At 53.1% G+C, this 18,719-nt stretch overlaps 1 protein-coding gene across 1 annotated transcript in view; it reads right to left on the reverse strand.

Annotated features, from left to right (window-relative positions):
* The window catches only part of LOC140410149 (AMP deaminase 3-like), a 207,368-nt gene that overhangs the window by 43,192 nt on the left and 145,457 nt on the right, over window positions 1-18,719 (reverse strand). Inside the window, exons 3-4 of the mRNA XM_072498109.1 lie at window positions 13,895-14,060; window positions 8,888-9,101 (exon numbers count right to left, since the gene is read on the reverse strand). Of these exons, the coding sequence (XP_072354210.1) occupies window positions 8,888-9,101; window positions 13,895-14,060 (380 nt within the window). The remainder of the gene's footprint in view (window positions 1-8,887; window positions 9,102-13,894; window positions 14,061-18,719) is intronic.

Here is an 18,719-nt window from a genome sequence, read left to right on the forward strand (position 1 = left end):
AGTGAGAGTGGGAGAGGAAGAGAAGAAGTGAGTGAGTAAGAGTGTGAGTGAGGGTGAGAGTGAGAGTGAGAGAGAGGTAAAGAGGGAGAGAGGGAGGGAGAGAGAGAGAGGGAGAGAGGGAGAGAGTGAGGGTGAGAGGGAGAGGGAGAGAGAGGGGGTGAGAGAGAGTGAGAGAGGAAGAGAGGAAGTGAGTGAGGGAGAGTGAGAATGAGAGAGAGGGAGAGAGTGAGTGAGAGTGAGAGTGAGAGAGAGGGAGAGAGTGAGGGTGAAAGTGAGAGTGAGAGTGAGAGCGAGGGTGAGAGAGAGGGTGAGAGTGAGAGAGAGGGAAAGAGGGAGAGAGAGAGAGGGAGAGAGTGAGCGTGAGAGTGAGAGAGAGGGAGAGAGGGAGAGTGAGGGTGAGAGTGAGTGAGAGAGAGGGTGAGAGAGAGGGAGAGGGAGAGAGGGAGAGTGAGAGTGAGAGTGAGAGTGAGGGTGAGAGAGAGGGAGAGTGAGAGGGAGAGAGTGATGGTGAGAGAGTGGGAGAGAGCGAGGGAGTGAGAGAGAGAGGATGAGAGAGGGAGAGAGGGAGGGCAGGAGGGAGAGAGGGAGGGAGAGAGAGGGAGAGAGGGAGGTAGAGAGTGAGGGAGAGAGAGAGGGTGAGAGAGAGGGTGAGAGTGAGGGAGAGAGAGAGAGAGAGAGGGAGTAAGTGAGTGGGCGAGTGAGGGTGAGCGTGAGAGAGAGGGAGAGGGAGCGTGAGAGAGGGGGGAGTGTGAGATTGAGAGGGAGAGAGTGTGGGAGAGAGAGAGAGAGATGTGGGAGTGGGTGAGAGTGAGGGAGGGAGAGGGAGAGGGGGAGAGGGAGAGGGGGAGAGAGAGAGGGAGAGTGAGGGTGCAAGTGAGAGTGAGAGAAAGGGAGAGAGAGAGGGAGAGAGGGAGAGTGAGGGTGCAAGTGAGAGTAAGAGAGAGGGAGAGAGAGAGGGTGCGAGTGAGAGAGGGAGAGAGGGAGAGAGAGAGGGAGAGAGTGAGAGAGAGGGAGAGTGGGAGAGAGAGGGGGTGAGAGTGAGAGAGATGGAGAGAGAGAGGGAGAGAGCGGGGGGGTGAGAGTGAGGGAGAGAGTGAGGGTGAGAGGGTGAGGGAGAGAGGAAAAGTGGGAGGGAGAGAGTGAGGGATAGAGAGGGATAGAGAGGGAGAGAGGGATGTAAAGAGTGAGGGAGAGGGTGAGATAGGGAGAGTGGGAGGGAGAGAGTGGGGGTGAGAGAGTGAGAGGGAGGTAGGGAGTGAGGGAGAGTGTGAGAGAGAGGGTGAGAGTGAGGGACAGAGAGAGAGAGTGGGAGTGAGTGAGTGGGCGAGTGAGGGTGAGAGAGCGGGAGAGTGAGGGTGAGAGAGAGGGGGTGTGAGAGGGAGAGAGAGGGAGGGAGAGAGTGAGGGTGAGAGAGAGGGGGAGTGTGAGATTGAGAGGGAGAATTAGAGGGAGAGAGGGAGAGTGTGAGAGGGAGAAAGAGTGGGAGAGAGTGAGTGAGGAGAGAGAGAGGGAGAGAGAGTGGGAGAGAGAGGGAGAGAGAGAGGGAGAGAGAGAGGTGGGAGTGGGTGAGAGTGAGGGTGAGAGAGGGAGAGAGAGAGGGTTTGAGAGAGTGAGGGAGAGTGAGGGAGAGAGAGGGAGAGAGTGACGGTGAGAGTGAGGGACATGTCATGATATCCACATCAGCATATCATGGTGCAATCACACACACACTGATGGACAGGCAGTTGGATTAACCAGCACACACATATCATCGCAGCCAATCACCAGTGAGAGCACACGCACTATAAAACAGGGAACACCACAGTTCCCGCTCATTCCACCAGGAGCTAGCTCAGGGCACAGAGCTCACAGCGTGCCACTCAGACAGAGACCATGTGCTGAGTGCCTCTCTAAGATAGTGCTAGGGCTGGGTCCACAGGTTAACTGGTGAAGTACGAACCACAGCCAGAGGTTAATAGTTATTATTGTACAGAACAATAAAACAGAGTTGTACCATCTACAACCGCGTTGGTTTGTTTGTGCATCGGAACACCCAACACGACATGATACCAGGACTGGAAACTCGCCAGCGACTGTGAGACCTACCTGCACCTCTTCAGAGATCCGATATCCTGCGCCATGGACACCATCAGCCCGCCGCAGCCGCTCCGAATCGCTGGAAATCTCGGCGTCAACTGGAAGCTGTTTAAACAGAGCTTCCAGCTCTTCCTAGAAGCCACAGACAGGGAGAATGCATCGGACACCAGGAAGATCGCCCTCCTCCTCTCCACGGCGGGGCAACACGCCATCCACATCTACAACTCCCTGGCATTCGCGGAAGGCGAGGACAAGACGAAGTACAAGACGGTCCTTCTAAAATTTGAGGAACATTTCAGCGTGGAAGTTAACAAGAGCTTCGAGAGGTATCTCTTCCAGCAGCGCCTGCAGGGTAAGGATGAGCCTTTCCAATCCTTTTTGACACACCTCCGTATTCTCGCGCAGTCCTGCAGCTATGAGGCCACCTCCGACTCAATGATTTGGGACCAGATAGTTTTTGGGGTCACCTCGGACACCCTACGCCAGCAGCTCCTCAAAATAAAGCGCCTCACCCTAGCGACTGCCATCGAGACCTGCGTCCTCCACGAAAACGCGACCAGCCGGTACTCCCAATTCCAGGCGGCCGAATCGGCACGGCAGGGGTCCTACGCGGCCGAGCGGGTCCAGTCGATCGAGTTCCTCCCGGCCCGCGGCCCGGACGAGGGCGACCATTTCTCGCGCTTTCCGAGGCCTCCCGCGCTTGTACGCGGCAAAAGAGGGGACGCAGAGGGACGTGACGCGCAGGCGCGCTCTACGCAGGACCGCACCACGCATGCGCAGTGGCGCAACGAATGCCATGACGTCACGACGTGCAGCAACTGTGGCTCCGCCCACTTAAAGCGGCAATGTCCGGCCAAAGCGCGACAATGCCTCTGCTGTGGCAGGATGGGTCACTACACTGCCTGCTGTCGAGCAGCTCAACCTGCCAACTCTCCGCAATTCCGCCAGCCTCGCAGGGACGTGCGGGCGATTCAGCCCCCATACACCGAGTCATACCCTGACGACGTGCAGACCGGAGATACCGACGACCGGGAACCCTTCCGCGTTGCGGTAATAGACAGGAACCGGATTTCCACAAGTTGGACCCATCAGCCGATGCCAGTGCACAGCATTAATCCGGGCGATGAATGGTGTGCCACCCTAACGGTCAACTGATCACCAATCACATTCCGTTTAGACACTGGTGCCTCCGCCAATCTCATCGCATGGTCAGCCTTCCAGACCTTGAAGGTTAAACCACCAATTCGGCCATCCCACTGTCAGCTGGTTGATTATAACGGAAATGTTATCCCGGCCATGGGGTCCTGCCAGCTCGAGGTTACACACAACTCACACAAAGCCACATTATCATTTGAAATCGTAGGATCCTCGAAGGACTCTCTGCTCGGCGCACAGGCGTGCAAGATCCTCCACCTCGTTCAGCGGGTACACACTCTGTCTCCAGAAGGCACGTCCGATTTCCCGGATGCAGACTTTAGGGCACAGCTCCACTCGCTCCTCGCCCACAACCAGGAGGTTTTGGAGGGCATGGGCACACTGCCCTACACTTACAGAATACGGCTCAAACTGGACGCCACCCCGGTCATTCACGCACCTCGTAGAGTCCCAGCACCACTCAAAGACCGCCTCAAGCAGCAGCTGCAGGACCTGCAGGACCAAGGAGTGCTTTCCCGGGTCACGGAGCCCACGCCATGGGTCAGCTCCATGGTGTGCGTTAAGAAGCCCTCCGGCGAGCTCCGGATCTGCATCGACCCGAAAGACCTGAACAATAACATCATGAGGGAACACTACCCCATACCCAAACGGGAAGAGATCACGAGCGAAATGGCCCAGGCTAAAATTTTTACCAAGCTTGATGCCTCAAAGGGCTTTTGGCAGATTCAGCTGGATAAGTCCAGCAGGAAGCTGTGCACTTTCAACACTCCCTTTGGCAGGTACTGCTACAATAGGATGCCGTTTGGCATCATCTCGGCCTCCGAGGTGTTCCATCGCATCATGGAGCAGATGATGGAGGGCATCGAAGGGGTGCGCGTCTACGTCGACGACGTTATCATCTGGTCCACCACACCACAGGAGCACATCAGTCGTCTCCAGCGCGTCTTTGCGCGGATACGAGATCAGGGCCTGCGCCTCAACCGAGCCAAGTGTTCTTTTGGCCAAACTGAGCTAAAGTTTCTGGGGGACCACATATCCCGGTCAGGGGTGCGGCCGGATGCCGACAAAGTGGCAGCTATCGCAGCCATGCCGCAGCCGGCAGACAAGAAGGCAGTGCTGCGCTTTCTCGGGATGGTCAACTTCCTGGGGAAGTTCATTCCCAACCTTGCCTCGCACACAACGGCTCTTCGCCACCTGGCGAAGAAGGCTACGGAGTTCCAGTGGCTGCCCGCACACCAGAAGGAATGGAAGGAGCTCAAGGTCAAGCTCACCACCGCCCCGGTATTGGCGTTCTTCGACACTGCTCGGGACACAAAGATCTCGACTGATGCCAGCCAGTCCGGCATTGGGGCGGGACTCCTGCAACGGGACGACACTGCATCATGGGCCCCGGTCGCCTCTGCCTCGGGCGCCATGACCCCCACAGAACAGCGCTATGCGCAGATCGAGAAGGAGTGCCTGGGTTTGTTGGCCAGCATCGGCAAGTTTCACGACTATATGGTCTTCCGCAGTTCACCGTGGAGACCGACCATCGCCCCCTGGTCGGCATCATTCAGAAGGACCTCAACGATATGACCCCTCGCCTCCAGCGCATTCTGCTCAAGCTCCGGAGGTACGACTTCCAACTTGTCTACACCCCGGGAAGGACCTCATCATCGCGGATGCCCTGTCCAGAGCAGTGAACACACCGCCCGAATCAGAGGGGTTTGTTTGTCAGGTCGACGCACAAGTAGCCTTCACATCGGCCAATCTGCCGGCTACTGGTGCCCGTCTGGCCCACATTCGCCGTGAGACTGCGGCTGACCCCCTTCTACAACGTGGGATGCGCCACATGACGGAAGGGTGGCTCAAGGGGCAGTGCCCACAATTCTACAATGTCCGGGACGACTTGGCGTCATTGATGGTGTCCTCCTGAAGTTGGACCGGATTGTGATCCCACACAGCATGCACCGGTTGTCCTCGAACAACTGCACGAAGGCCATCTCGGGGTTGAAAAGTGCAGGCGGAGGGCCCGAGAGGCTGTGTACTGGCCGGGCATCAGCGACGACCTCGCCAACATGGTGCTCAACTGCCCCTCCTGCCAAAGATTTCAGCCGGCGCAACCCCCTGAGACGCTTCAGCCCCATGAGGTGGTCACGTCCCCCTGGGCGAAGGTGGGTGTGGACCTCTTTCATGCGCTCGGCAGGGACTATGTCATTATAATTGGCTATTTTTCCAATTATCCGGAGGTCATACGCCTGCACGACACAACGTCATCAGCTGTCATCCGGGCATGCAAAGAAACCTTCGCTCGCCATGGCATTCCGCTCACCGTCATGTCTGACAACGGGCCCTGTTTTGCGAGCCAAGAATGGTCTTCCTTTGCCGCTTCATACGGCTTCACACACGTGACGTCCAGTCCCTTGCATCCCCAGTCGAATGGCAAAGTGGAAAAGGGCGTCCATATCTCAAGCGGCTCCTCTGCATGACTGCTGATGCCGGATCTGACTTCTGTTTAGTCCTGCTGGCCTATCGCTCGGCCCCACTGTCCACGGTCCTCTCGCCAGTCCAGCTGGTGATGGGCCGCACCCTCAGGACCACTGTGCCGTCCATTCATGTTCCTGACCCCGACCATGCTCCAGTATTGCGAAGGATGCGACAACAGCGTGCTCAGCAGAAGATGGCACATGACGCTCGGGCGACTGATCTTCCTGCCCTGGCGCCTGGTGACAACGTCTGCATCCACCTACCGGAGGGTGGCTGGTCGGCAACTGCCGAGGTTCTCCGCCACGTGGCTCCCCGCTCGTTCCTGGTTCGCATGCCTGATGGCTCCATTCGCCGGCGTAATCGGCGGGCCCTTCGGCTGCTTCCACGATCGCTATGTGATCATGCACCGGTGCCACGCCCTCCTGTTGTCCCTGATGTTGACTTCGTGGAGCTTCCTGCCACTCTGCCTATTCCTCTCTCGCCCGTGGCCAGGCCCATTCCTCAGCCGGTGGATCCTGACCCACCCTTGAGGCGGTAAACCCAAATTCCTCGTCCACCTAATAGGCTGGACTTATGAGCCTGTTTGCACATTGGACTCACTGAATTGTTTTGCAATACTGTTAACGTGTTTCTTTCTTGTTGTTCCAGGAGTTCTCTTTCGATATTTGATGATTGCTCTTGTTTTGTTATTGGTACAACCTCGTGGCTCTGTTGCACCTGACACCTTCCTCTGTATATAGTTTAGCCTCATGTACATGTTGTAAATATTGCACACACATATTCAGATGCACTCAGTACACATTTCTATTTATTAGCATGTAGGCACATATCCTTGTGAAAGGGGGGGATGTCATGATATCCACATCAGCATATCATGGTGCAATCACACACACACTGATGGACAGGCAGTTGGACCAACCAACACACACACAACATCGCAGCCAATCACCAGTGAGAGCACACGCACTATAAAACAGGGAACACCACAGTTCCTGCTCACTCTACCAGGAGCTAGCTCAGGGCACAGAGCTCACAGCGTGCCACTCAGACATAGACCATGTGCTGAGTGCCTCACTAAGATAGTGCTAGGGCTGGGTCCACAGGTTAGCTGGTGAAGTACGAACCACAGCTAGAGGTTAATAGTTATTATTGTACAGAATAATAAAACCGAGTTGTACCATCGACAACCGCGTTGGTTCGTTTGTGTATCGGAACACCCAACACAACAGGAGAGAGAGTGAGCGTGAGAGAGGTGGGAGAGAGGGGGAGAGAGAAAGAGAGGGAGAGAGTGAGGGGGAGAGTGAGGGGGAGAGAGGGACAGGCAGGGGAGGAGAGAGGTAAGAGTGAGGGAGAGAGAGGTGAGAGAAAGAAGTGAGAGAGAGGGGGAGAATGAGGGAGAGAGAGGGGGGGGTGGTGAGAGAGGGGAGTGAGAGAGGTGAGGGTGAGTGAAACGTTAGAGTGAGAGCAAGACAGATGGTGAGAGTGAGAGCAACAGAAGGAGGGAGGTGAGAGAGAGAGAGAGGTGTGAGAGAAAGGCTAGAGTAAAGGAGAGCGGTGAGAGCGAGAGGCAGGTGATGGAGTGGGGAGTGAGGGGGAGAGAGAGCGAGAGGTCGTGAGAGGGAGAGCACGAGAGATAGTGAGAGTGACAGCAACAGAAGGAGAGAGAGGGAGAGGTGCGAGTGAGGGAGAGACAGAGGTGAAAGTGGAGGGAGCGAGAGGAAGAACGAGATGGAGGGCAGAGGAGAAGGAGAGGGGAGAGAGAGGAACAGGGAGAGTGGGAAGATTCAGAATGGAAAGAAGAATGAGTGTGCTGAGGGAGAGCGGACGTGGGCGACTGAGGACAAAGATAGTGAGGAAGTTAAAATGTGGGCAGATGTGGAACTGTCCACTTTGGCAGGAAGAATAAAGAAGCTGACTGTCTGAATGGTGAGAGATTGCGGAGCTCGGAGGTACAGAGGGATCTGGGCGTCCGAGTGCACGAATCACAAGCGGCGAGTATGTAGGAACAGCGAGTGAGTAGGAAAGCTCATCGAATGTTCGAGTTTACGGTGAGAGGAACGGATTGTAAAAGTCGGGGGTTTATGCTGCAGTTGTACAGCACATTGGTGTGACCACATCTGGAGCATTGTGAACAGTCTCTTGTTTAAGGAAAGGTGTCAGTGTGTCAGATCCAGTTTGGAGAAAGTTTACCAGATTAACACCGGGAATGGGCGGGTTGTCCCACGAGGAAAGGTCGGAGAGGTCAGGTTTGTATCCGCTGGGATTTGGAAGAGTGGGAGGCGACTCGATCGAAACCTTTAGGATCCTGAGGGGTTGTTGACGGTGTTGTGTCGTGCACTCTGGGATAACACAGGCTGCAACTCGACGCAGCTTTGACCAAAAGATACTCCAGACTTTGAAGTAAGTTCAATGTGATTTATTGAACCATTAGCACAGTTCTCTATGGGTTCGACTCCCCTGCTAATCTTGCTGTAGTAACTCAGTCTAACTAACCAGTCTGCTCTAAGCCACGTGGTGGGTGTGATGCTTCCGATCTGCCCCTGTCCTTCTCTCTCAGTGTTGCCTGTGGAAAGAGACAGAGCTTGTGTGCCCTGTCCTTATATATGGGTTGTGTAGTGCCCCCTTGTGGTAGTGTCACCTCTGGGTGTCTTGACTGCCCATTGGTCGTGTCCTATTCTATGTGTTCATTAGCTGTATGTCTGCGTGTCATACGTATCTGGTGCTCCCTCTAGTGTTTACTTAGTCGTAGTGTATTTACATGAACCCCTTGTGTATTTACAGTGATGCATATCACCACTGACGGGGTGGGGGTGGAGAGGACGTTTCCTCTTGTGGGAGAGTCATGAACGAGGAGGGGGGTGGGGGGGGTGGTCACTTTAAATATAAGGGGGGGGCCCATTTCAGACGGAGTTGAGGAGAATTCTTTCCCCTCAGAGGGTGCCGAGTCTCTGGAATTCTCTTCCTCGAAAGGCAGCGGGAGCGGGAACCTCGGAATGTCGGGAAGGCCGAGCGAGATGGATTCCTGATTCGCGAAGGGGGGTGAAAGGGCATCGCGGGGTCGGCAGGAAGGTGGGGCGGAGGTCACAGTCAGGTCAGTCACGATCTTATTGAGTGGGGGGGGACAGGCCGGAGGGGCAGACTGGCCTCCTCCTGATTGCCAATGCGGACGTGAGTCTGAGGAGGTGCTTACAGAGGGCCGTTCGATATAATTCCCAGCAGAGTCTTCAGATCCTCCGTGTATTCCGAATGATCCGGATATCGGAGAGAGCCCGGCATGTACGGGTTCCCAGCGGAATCCAGCAGAGTGATGACGCCATCCCTCATCGCCAGGCTGTAGGGCAGATCCGCCGGGATGTCCTTCACAGACAGGGCCTGCAGCATGTCGTCAGGGTAACAGGTGAACTCTGAGAGGAGGCAGGAAGGAGCAGATCAGACTGTGTCTGGGACAACGGGAAACGGAAGTGTCGGCCATCCTGGAGCCTGCCCAGCCTCACACTTACCGGGAGCCCGGGTCCAATCATTTCACTTCTCACCATGAGAGAAACCCCTCAGTACTGACTCACTGACAGTGCAGCATTCCCTCAGTACTGACCCTCTGACAGTGCGGCACTCCCTCAGTACTGACCCTCTGACAGTGCAGCACTCCCTCAGTACTGACCCTCTGCCTGCTCAGCTCTCCCTCAGTACTGACCCTCTGACAGTGCAGCACTCCCTCAGTACTGACCCTCTGACAGTGCAGCATTCCCTCAGTACTGACCCCCTGACAGTGTAGCACTACCTCAGTACTGACACTCTGACAGTGCAGCACTCCCTCAGTACTGACCCTCTGACAGTGCAGCACTCCCTCAGTACTGACCCTCTGACAGTGCAGCATTCCCTCAGTACTGACCCCCTGACAGTGTAGCACTACCTCAGTACTGACACTCTGACAGTGCAGCACTCCCTCAGTACTGACCCTCTGACAGTGCAGCACTCCCTCAGTACTGTCCCTCTGACAGTGCAGCACTCCCTCAGTACTGACCCTCTGACAGTGCAGCTCTCCCTCTGTACTGACCCTCTGACAGTGCAGCACTCCCTCAGGACTGACCCTCTGACAGTGCAGCACTCCCTCAGTACTGACCCTCTGACAGTGCGGCACTCCCTCAGTACTGACCCTCTGACAGTGCGGCACTCCCTCAGTACTGACCCTCTGACAGTGCAGCACTCCCTCAGTACTGACTCTCTGACAGTGCAGCACTCCCTCAGTACTGACCCTCTGACAGTGCAGCTCTCCCTCAGTACTGACCCTCTGACAGTGCAGCACTCCCTCAGTACTGACCCTCTGACAGTGCAGCACTCCCTCAGTACTGACACTCTGACAGTTCAGCACTCCCTCAGTACTGACCCTCTGACAGTGCAGCACTCCCTCAGTACTGACACTCTGACAGTTCAGCACTCCCTCAGTACTGACCCTCTGACAGTGCAGCACTCCCTCAGTACTGACCCTCTGACAGTGCAGCACTCCCTCAGTACTGACCCTCTGACAGTGCAGCACTCACTCAGTACTGACCCTCTGACAGTGCAACACTCACTCAGAACTGACCCCCTGATAATGCAGCACTCCCCCAGCACTGACCCTCTGACAGTGCAGCACTCCCTCAGTACTGACCCTCTGACAGTGCAGCACTCCCTCAGTACTGACCCTCTGACAGTCAAGCACTCCCTCAGTACTGACCCTCTGACAGTGCAACACTCCCTCAGTACTGACCCTCTGACAGTGCAGCACTCCCTCAGTACTGACCCTCTGACAGTGCAGCACTCCCTCAGTACTGACCCTCTGACAGTGCAGCACTCCCTCAGTACTGACCCTCTGACAGTGCAGCACTCCCTCAGTACTGACCCTCTGACAGTGCAGCACTCCCTCAGTACTGACCCTCTGACAGTGCAGCACTCCCTCAGTACTGACCCTCTGACAGTGCAGCACTCCCTCAATACTGACCCTCTGACAGTGCAGCACACGCTCAGTACTGACCCTCTGACAGTGCAGCACTCCCTCAATACTGACCCTCTGAGAGTGCAGCACTCCCTCAGTACTGACCCTCTGACAGTGCGGCGCTCTCTCAGTACTGACCCTCTGACAGTGCAGCACTCCCTCAGTACTGGCCCTCTGACAGTGCGGCACTCCCTCAGTACTGACCCTCTGACAGTGCAGCACACCCTCAGTACTGACCCTCTGACAGTGCAGCACTCCCTCAATACTGACCCTCTGACAGTGCAGCACACGCTCAGTACTGACCCTCTGACAGTGCAGCACTCCCTCAATACTGACCCTCTGAGAGTGCAGCACTCCCTCAGTACTGACCCTCTGACAGTGCGGCGCTCTCTCAGTACTGACCCTCTGACAGTGCAGCACTCCCTCAGTACTGGCCCTCTGACAGTGCAGCACTCCCTCAGTACTGACCCTCTGACAGTCAAGCACTCCCTCAGTACTGACCCTCTGACAGTGCAGCACTCCCTCAGTACTGACCCTCTGACAGTGCAGCACTCCCTCAGTACTGACACTCTGACAGTGCAACACTCACTCAGAACTGACCCCCTGATAATGCAGCACTCCCTCAGCACTGACCCTCTGACAGTGCAGCACTCCCTCAGTGCTGACCCTCTGACAGTGAAGCACTACCTCAGTACTGACCCTCTGACAGTGCAGCACTTCCTCAGTGCTGACCCTCTGACAGTGCAGCACTCCCTCAGTACTGACCCTCTGACAGTGCAGCACTCTCTCAGTACTGACCCTCTGACAGTGCAGCACTCCCTCAGTGCTGACCCTGTGACAGTGCAGCTCTCCCTCAGTGCTGACTCTCTGACAGTGAAGCACTCCCTCAGTGCTGACCCTCTGACAGTGCAGCTCTCCCTCAGTACTGACCCTCTGACAGTGCAGCACTCCCTCAGTGCTGACCCTCTGACAGTGAAGCACTCCCTCAGTACTGACCCTCTGACAGTGCAGCACTTCCTCAGTGCTGACCCTCTGACAGTGCAGCTCTCCCTCAGTACTGACCCTCTGACAGTGCAGCACTCTCTCAGTACTGACCCTCAGACAGTGCAGCACTCCCTCAGTACTGACCCTCTGACAGTGCAGCACTCTCTCAGTACTGACCCTCAGACAGTGCAGCACTCCCTCAGTGCTGACCCGGTGACAGTGCAGCTCTCCCTCAGTGCTGACTCTCTGACAGTGAAGCACTCCCTCAGTACTGACCCTCTGTCAGTACAGCACGCCCTCAGTACTGACCATCTGACAGTGCAGCACTCCCTCAGTGCTGACCCTCTGACAGTGCAGCTCTCCCTCAGTACTGACTCTCTGACAGTGAAGCACTCCCTCAGTACTGACCCGCCGACAGTTCAGCTCACCCTCAGTACAGACACTCTGACAGTGCAGCACTCCCTCAGTACTGACCCTCTGACAGTGCAACACGGGTCTAGATACAGAGTAATGCTCCCTCTGCACTGTCCCTGTCAAACACTCCCAGGAGAGGTACAGCACGGAGTTAGATACAGAGTCAAGCTCCCTCCACACTGTCCCCATCAAACACTCCCAGGACAGGTACAGCACGGAGTTACATACGGAGTAAAGCTCCCTCTACACTGTCCCCATCAAACACTCCCAGGACAGGAACAGCACGGGGTTAGATACAGAGTAAAGCTCCCTCAACACTGTCCCCATTAAACACTCCCAGGACAGGTACAGCACGGGGTTAGATACAGAGTAAAGCTCCCTCAACACTGTCCCCATCAAACACTCCCAGGACAGGTACAACACGGGGTTAGATACAGAGTAAAGCTTCCTCTACACTGTCCCCATCAAACACTCCCAGGACAGGTACAGCACGGGGTTAGATACAGAGTAAAGCTCCCTCTACACTGTCCCCATCAAACACTCCCAGGACAGGTACAGCACGGGGTTAGATACAGAGTAAAGCTCCCTCTACACTGTCCACATCAAACACTCCCAGGACAGGTACAGCATGGGGTTAGATACAGAGTAAACCTCCCTCTACACTGTCCCCATCAAACACTCCCAGGACAGGTACAGCATGGGGTTAGATACAGAGTAAACCTCCCTCTACACTGTCCCCATCAAACACTCCCAGGACAGGTACAGCACGGGGTTAGATACAGAGTAAATCTCCCTCTTCACTGTCCCCATCAAACACTCCCAGGACAGGTACAGCACGGGCTTAGATACAGAGTAAAGCTCCCTCTGCACTGCCCCATCAAACACTCCCAGGACAGGTACAGCACGGGGTTAGACACAGAGTAAAGCTCCCTCTACACTGTCCCCATCAAACACTCCAAGGGCAGGTACAGCGTGGGGTTAGATACAGAGTAAAGCTCCCTCTACACTGTCCCCATCAAACACTCCCAGGACAGGTACAGCACGGGGTTAGATACAGAGTAAATCTCCCTCTTCACTGTCCCCATCAAACTCTCCCAAGACAGGTAAAGCACGGGGTTAGATACAGCGTAAAGCTCCCTCTACACTGTCCCCATCAAACACTCCCAGGAGAGGTACAGCACGGGGTTAGACACAGAGTAAAGCTCCCTCTACACTGTCCCCATCAAACACTCCCAGGGCAGGTACAGCGCGGGGTTAGATACAGAGTAAAGCTCCCTCTACACTGTCCCCATCAAACACTCCCAGGACAGGTACAGCGCGGGGTTAGATACAGAGTAAAACTCCCTCTACACTGTCCCCATCAAACACTCCCAGGACAGGTACAGCACGGGGTTAGATACAGAGTAAAGCTCCCTCTACACTGTCCCCATCAAACACTCCCAGGACAGGTACAGCACGGGGTTAGATACAGAGTAAAGCTCCCTCTCCACTGTCCCCATCAAACACTCCCAGGACAGGTACAGCACGGGGTTAGATACAGAGTAAAACTCCCTCTACACTGTCCCCATCAAACACTCCCAGGACAGGTACAGCACGGGGTTAGATACAGAGTAAAGCTCCCTCTCCACTGTCCCCATCAAACACTCCCAGGACAGGTACAGCACGGGGTTAGATACAGAGTAAAACTCCCTCTACATTCCCCTTGACAGTCTGTCCCTCACACTTTATTCCCACTGTCAGTAGTGGAAGGGAAGGCACAGTGTTGTACTCTCTCTGTCCCGTAGCTTTTCAACGTGTTTCCAGGCCCCTGTCCAGCCGCCTCTGTACCTGGTTGGACATCTTGGTCTTCTGTCCAATGCTCCTTGTTGACCTTCCTGAGGGTCTGTGCTGTGCTGCGGGGGAATCGCTGGAGAGAGCGGTGCATATACTTCTCCCGAATCTCCAGCGCCGTCAGGAGCTTGTGCAGGATGGGCTCCAACTCGGAGGGGGCAATCTGGGGTCAGAGAGAGACAGAGTGAGACAGAGAGGGAGGCAGAGACAGAGAGAGAGAAGGAAAGAGAGGGAGATAGAGAGATGGAAGAAGAAATAGGAGTTGAGAGAGCGAATAAAGGATGGGAAGCGAAAGAGATACAAATGTAGATTAACCGAGTCAAGGGAGGGAGAGAGAGAGAGCATGGGAAGGAGAGAAATGGGAAAGAGAGAGAGATGTGTGAGGGGCAGAAGATGAGAGGCAGAGAGAGGGGAGAGCATCAAGAGAGATCTTGAGGGAAAGCCGAATGGGAATGTTGCAGAGATGGTGAAAGTGAGAGGGGAAAAATGCGATTGGACAGCGGACGACGGAGGGATGGAGTGAAGGACGAAAGGTGAGAATTAGGAAGATGAAGGATATGAGGCGAAAGAGAATCCAGGAGGAAAAAGAGCATGTCATCGGGAAGTGGAGAATGATGGAAAAATGGTAGCCCTGGTGTGAAGGAACACTCCTTTAATAGTGATCTCACTGTGTGTGAGCCTGGGTGTGAAAAAGCACTCCTTTAATAGTGATTTCAGTGTATGAGAGCCCGGGTGTGAAGGTACACTCCTTTAATAGTGATTTCAGTGTGTGTGAGCCTGGGTGTGAAGAAACACTCCTTTAATAGTGATCTCACTGTGTGAGCCTGGGTGTGAAGGAACACTCCTTTAATAGTGATTTCAGTGTGTGTGTGAGCCCGTGTGTGAAGGAACACTCCTTTAATAGTGATTTCAGTGTGTGTGAGCCCGTGTGTGAAGGAACACTCCTTTAATAGTGATTTCAGTGTGTGTGAGCCTGGGTGTGAAGAAACTCTCCTTTAATAGTGATTTCAGTGTGTGTGAGCCTGGGTGTGAAGAAACTCTCCTTTAATAGTGATTTCAGTGTGTGTGAGCCCGGGTGTGTAGGAACACTCCTTTAATAGTGATTTCAGTGTGTGAGAGCCTGGGTGTGAAGAAACTCTCCTTTAATAGTGATTTCAGTGTGTGTGAGCCCGGGTGTGAAGAAACACTCCTTTAATAGTGATCTCACTGTGTGAGCCTGGGTGTGAAGGAACACTCCTTTATTAGTGATTTCAGTGTGTGTGTGAGCCCGTGTGTGAAGGAACACTCCTTTAATAGTGATTTCAGTGTGTGTGAGCCTGGGTGTGAAGAAACTCTCCTTTAATAGTGATTTCAGTGTGTGCCCGGGTGTGTAGGAACACTCCTTTAATAGTGATTTCAGTGTGTGAGAGCCTGGGTGTGAAGGAATACTCCTTTAATAGTGATTTCAGTGAGTGTGAGCCCGCATGTGAAGGAACACTCCTTTAATAGTGATTTCAGTGTGTGTGAGCCTGGGTGTGAAGGAGCACTCCTTTAATAGTGATTTCAGTGAGTGTGAGCCCGCATGTGAAGGAACACTCCTTTAATAGTGATTTCAGTGTGTGTGAGCCCGGGTGTGAAGGAACACTCCTTTAATAGTGATTTCAGTGTGTGTGAGCCCGTGTGTGAAGGAACACTCCTTTAATAGTGATTTCAGTGTATGAGAGCCTGGGTGTGACGGAACACTCCTTTAATAGTGATTTCAGTGTGTGTGAGCCCGAGTGTGAAGGAACACTCATTTAATAGTGATTTCAGTGTTTGTGAGCCTGGGTGTGAAGAAACACTCCTTTAATAGTGATTTCAGTGTATGTGAGCCTGGGTGTGAAGGAACACTCCTTTAATCGTGATTTCAGTGTGTGTGAGCCCGGGTGTGAAGGAACACTCCTTTAATAGTGATTTCAGTGTGAGAGCCCGGGTGTGCAGGAACACTCCTTTAATAGTGATTTCAGTGTATGTGAGCCCGGGTGTGAAGGAACACTCCTTTAATGGTGATTTCAGTGTGTGTGAGCCTGGGTGTGAAGGAACACTCCTTTAATAGTGATTTCAGTGTGTGTGAGCCTGGGTGTGAAGGAACACTCCTTTAATAGTGACTTCAGTGTGTGTGAGCCTTGGTGTGAAGGAACACTCCTTTAATGGTGATTTCAGTGTGTGTGAGCCTGGGTGTGAAGGAACACTCCTTTAATAGTGATTTCAGTGTGTGTGTGAGCCCGGGTGTGAAGGATCACTCCTTTAATAGTGATTTCAGTGTGTGTGTGAGCCCGGGTGTGAAGGAACACTCCTTTAATAGTGATTTCAGTGTGTGTGAGCCTGGGTGTGAAGGAACACTCCTTTAATAGTGATTTCAGTGTGTGTGAGCCCGGGTGTGCAGGAACAGTCCTTTAATAGTGATTTCAGTGTGTGAGAGCCTGGGTGTGAAGGAACACTCCTTTAATAGTGATTTCAGTGTGTGTGAGAATGGGTGTGAAGGAACACTCCTTTAATAGTGATCTCACTGTGTGAGCCTCGGTGTGAAGGAACACTCCTTTAATAGTGAGTTCAGTGTGTGTGAGCCCGGGTGTGACGGAACACTCCTTTAATAGTGATTTCAGTGTGTGTGAGCCTGGGTGTGAAGGAACACTCCTTTAATAGTGATCTCACTGTGTGAGCCTAGGTGTGAAGGAACACTCCTTTAATAGTGATTTCAGTGTGTGTGAGCCCGGGTGTGAAGGAACACTCCTTTAACAGTGATTTAAGTGTGTGTGAGCATGGGTGTGAAGAAACACTCCTTTAATAGTGATTTCAGTGTGTGTGAGCCTGGGTGCGAAGAAACAATCCTTTAATAGTGATTTCAGTGTGTGTGAGCCTGGGTGTGAAGGAAACTCCTTTAATAGTGATTTCAGTGTGTGTGAGCCCAGGTGTGAAGGATCACTCCTTTAACAGTGATTTGAGTGTGTGTGTGAGCCTGGGTGTGAAGGAACACACCTTTAATAGTGATTTCAGTGTGTGTGAGCCCGGGTGTGAAGGAAAACTCCTTTAATAGTGATTTAAGTGTGTGTGAGCCCGGGTGTGCCCGGGTGTGAAGGAACACTCCTTTATTAGTGATTTCAGTGTGTGTGAGCTGGGTGTGAAGAAACACTCCTTTAATAGTGATCTCACTGTGTGAGCCTGGGTGTGAAGGAACACTCATTTAATAGTGATTTCAGTGTGTGTGTGAGCCCGTGTGTGAAGGAACACTCCTTTAATAGTGATTTCAGTGTGTGTGAGCCCGGGTGTGTAGGAACACTCCTTTAATAGTAATTTCAGTGTGTGTGAGCCTGGGTGTGAAGGAACACTCCTTTAATAGTGATTTCAGTGTGTGTGAGCCCGAGTGTGCAGGAACAGTCCTTTTATAGTGATTTCAGTGTGTGAGAGCCTGGGTGTGAAGGAACACTCCCTTAATAGTGATTTCAGTGTGTGTGAGCCTGGGCGTGAAGGAACACTCCTTTAATAGTGATCTCACCGTGTGAGCCTGGATGTGAAGGAACACTCGTTTAATAGTGATTTCAGTGTGTGTGAGCCTGGGTGTGAAGGAACACACCTTTAAGAGTGAGTTCAGTGTGTGTGAGCCCGGGTGTGAAGGAACACTCCTTTAATAGTGATTTCAGTGTGTGTGAGCCTGGGTGTGAAGGAACACTCCTTTAATAGTGATCTCACTGTGTGAGCCTAGGTGTGAAGGAACACTCCTTTAATAGTGATTTCAGTGTGTTTGAGCCCGGCTGTGAAGGAACACTCCTTTAACAGTGATTTCAGTGTGTGTGAGCCTGGGTGTGAAGAAACACTCCTTTAATAGTGATTTCAGTGTGTGTGAGCCTGCGTGCGAAGAAACACTCCTTTAATAGTGATTTCAGTGTGTGTGAGCCTGGGTGTGAAGGAAACTCCTTTAATAGTGATTTCAGTGTGTGTGAGCCCAGGTGTGAAGGAACAAACCTTTAATAGTGATTTCAGTGTGTGTGAGTCCGGGTGTGAAGGAACACTCCTTTAATAGTGATCTCACTGTGTGAGCCTAGGTGTGAAGGAACACTCCTTTAATAGTGATTTCAGTGTGTGTGAGCCCGGGTGTGAAGGAACACTCCTTTAACAGTGATTTAAGTGTGTGTGAGCCTGGGTGTGAAGAAACACTCCTTTAATAGTGATTTCAGTGTGTGTGAGCCCGGGTGCGAAGAAACACTCCTTTAATAGTGATTTCAGTGTGTGTGAGCCCAGGTGTGAAGGATCACTCCTTTAATAGTGATTTCAGTGTGTGTGAGCCCAGGTGTGAAGGATCACTCCTTTAATAGTGATTTCAGTGTGTGTGAGCCTGGGTGTGAAGAAACACTCCTTTAATAGTGATTTCAGGGTGTGTGAGCCCGGGTGTGTAGGAACACTCCTTTAACAGTGATTTCAGTGTGTGTGAGCCTGGGTGTGAAGGAACCCTCCTTTAATAGTGATTTCAGTGTGTCAGAGCCTGGGTGTGAAGGAACACTCCTTTAATAGTGATTTCAGTGTGTGTGAGCCTGGGTGTGAAGAAACACTCCTTTAATAGTGATTTCAGTGTGTGTGTCCGGCTGTGTAGGAACACTCCTTTAATAGCGATTTCAGTGTGTGAGAGCCTGGGTGTGAAGGAACACTCCTGTAATAGTGATTTCAGTGTGTGTGAGCCTGGGTGTGAAGAAACACTCGTTTAATAGTGATTTCAGTGTGTGTGAGCCCGGGTGTGTAGGAACACTCTTTTAATAGTGATTTCCGTGTGTGTGAGCCTGGTGTGTAGGTACACTCCTTTAATAGTGAT

The sequence above is a fragment of the Scyliorhinus torazame genome, chromosome 4, assembly GCF_047496885.1.
Source record: "Scyliorhinus torazame isolate Kashiwa2021f chromosome 4, sScyTor2.1, whole genome shotgun sequence".
In the NCBI taxonomy this organism is placed as follows: domain Eukaryota; kingdom Metazoa; phylum Chordata; class Chondrichthyes; order Carcharhiniformes; family Scyliorhinidae; genus Scyliorhinus; species Scyliorhinus torazame.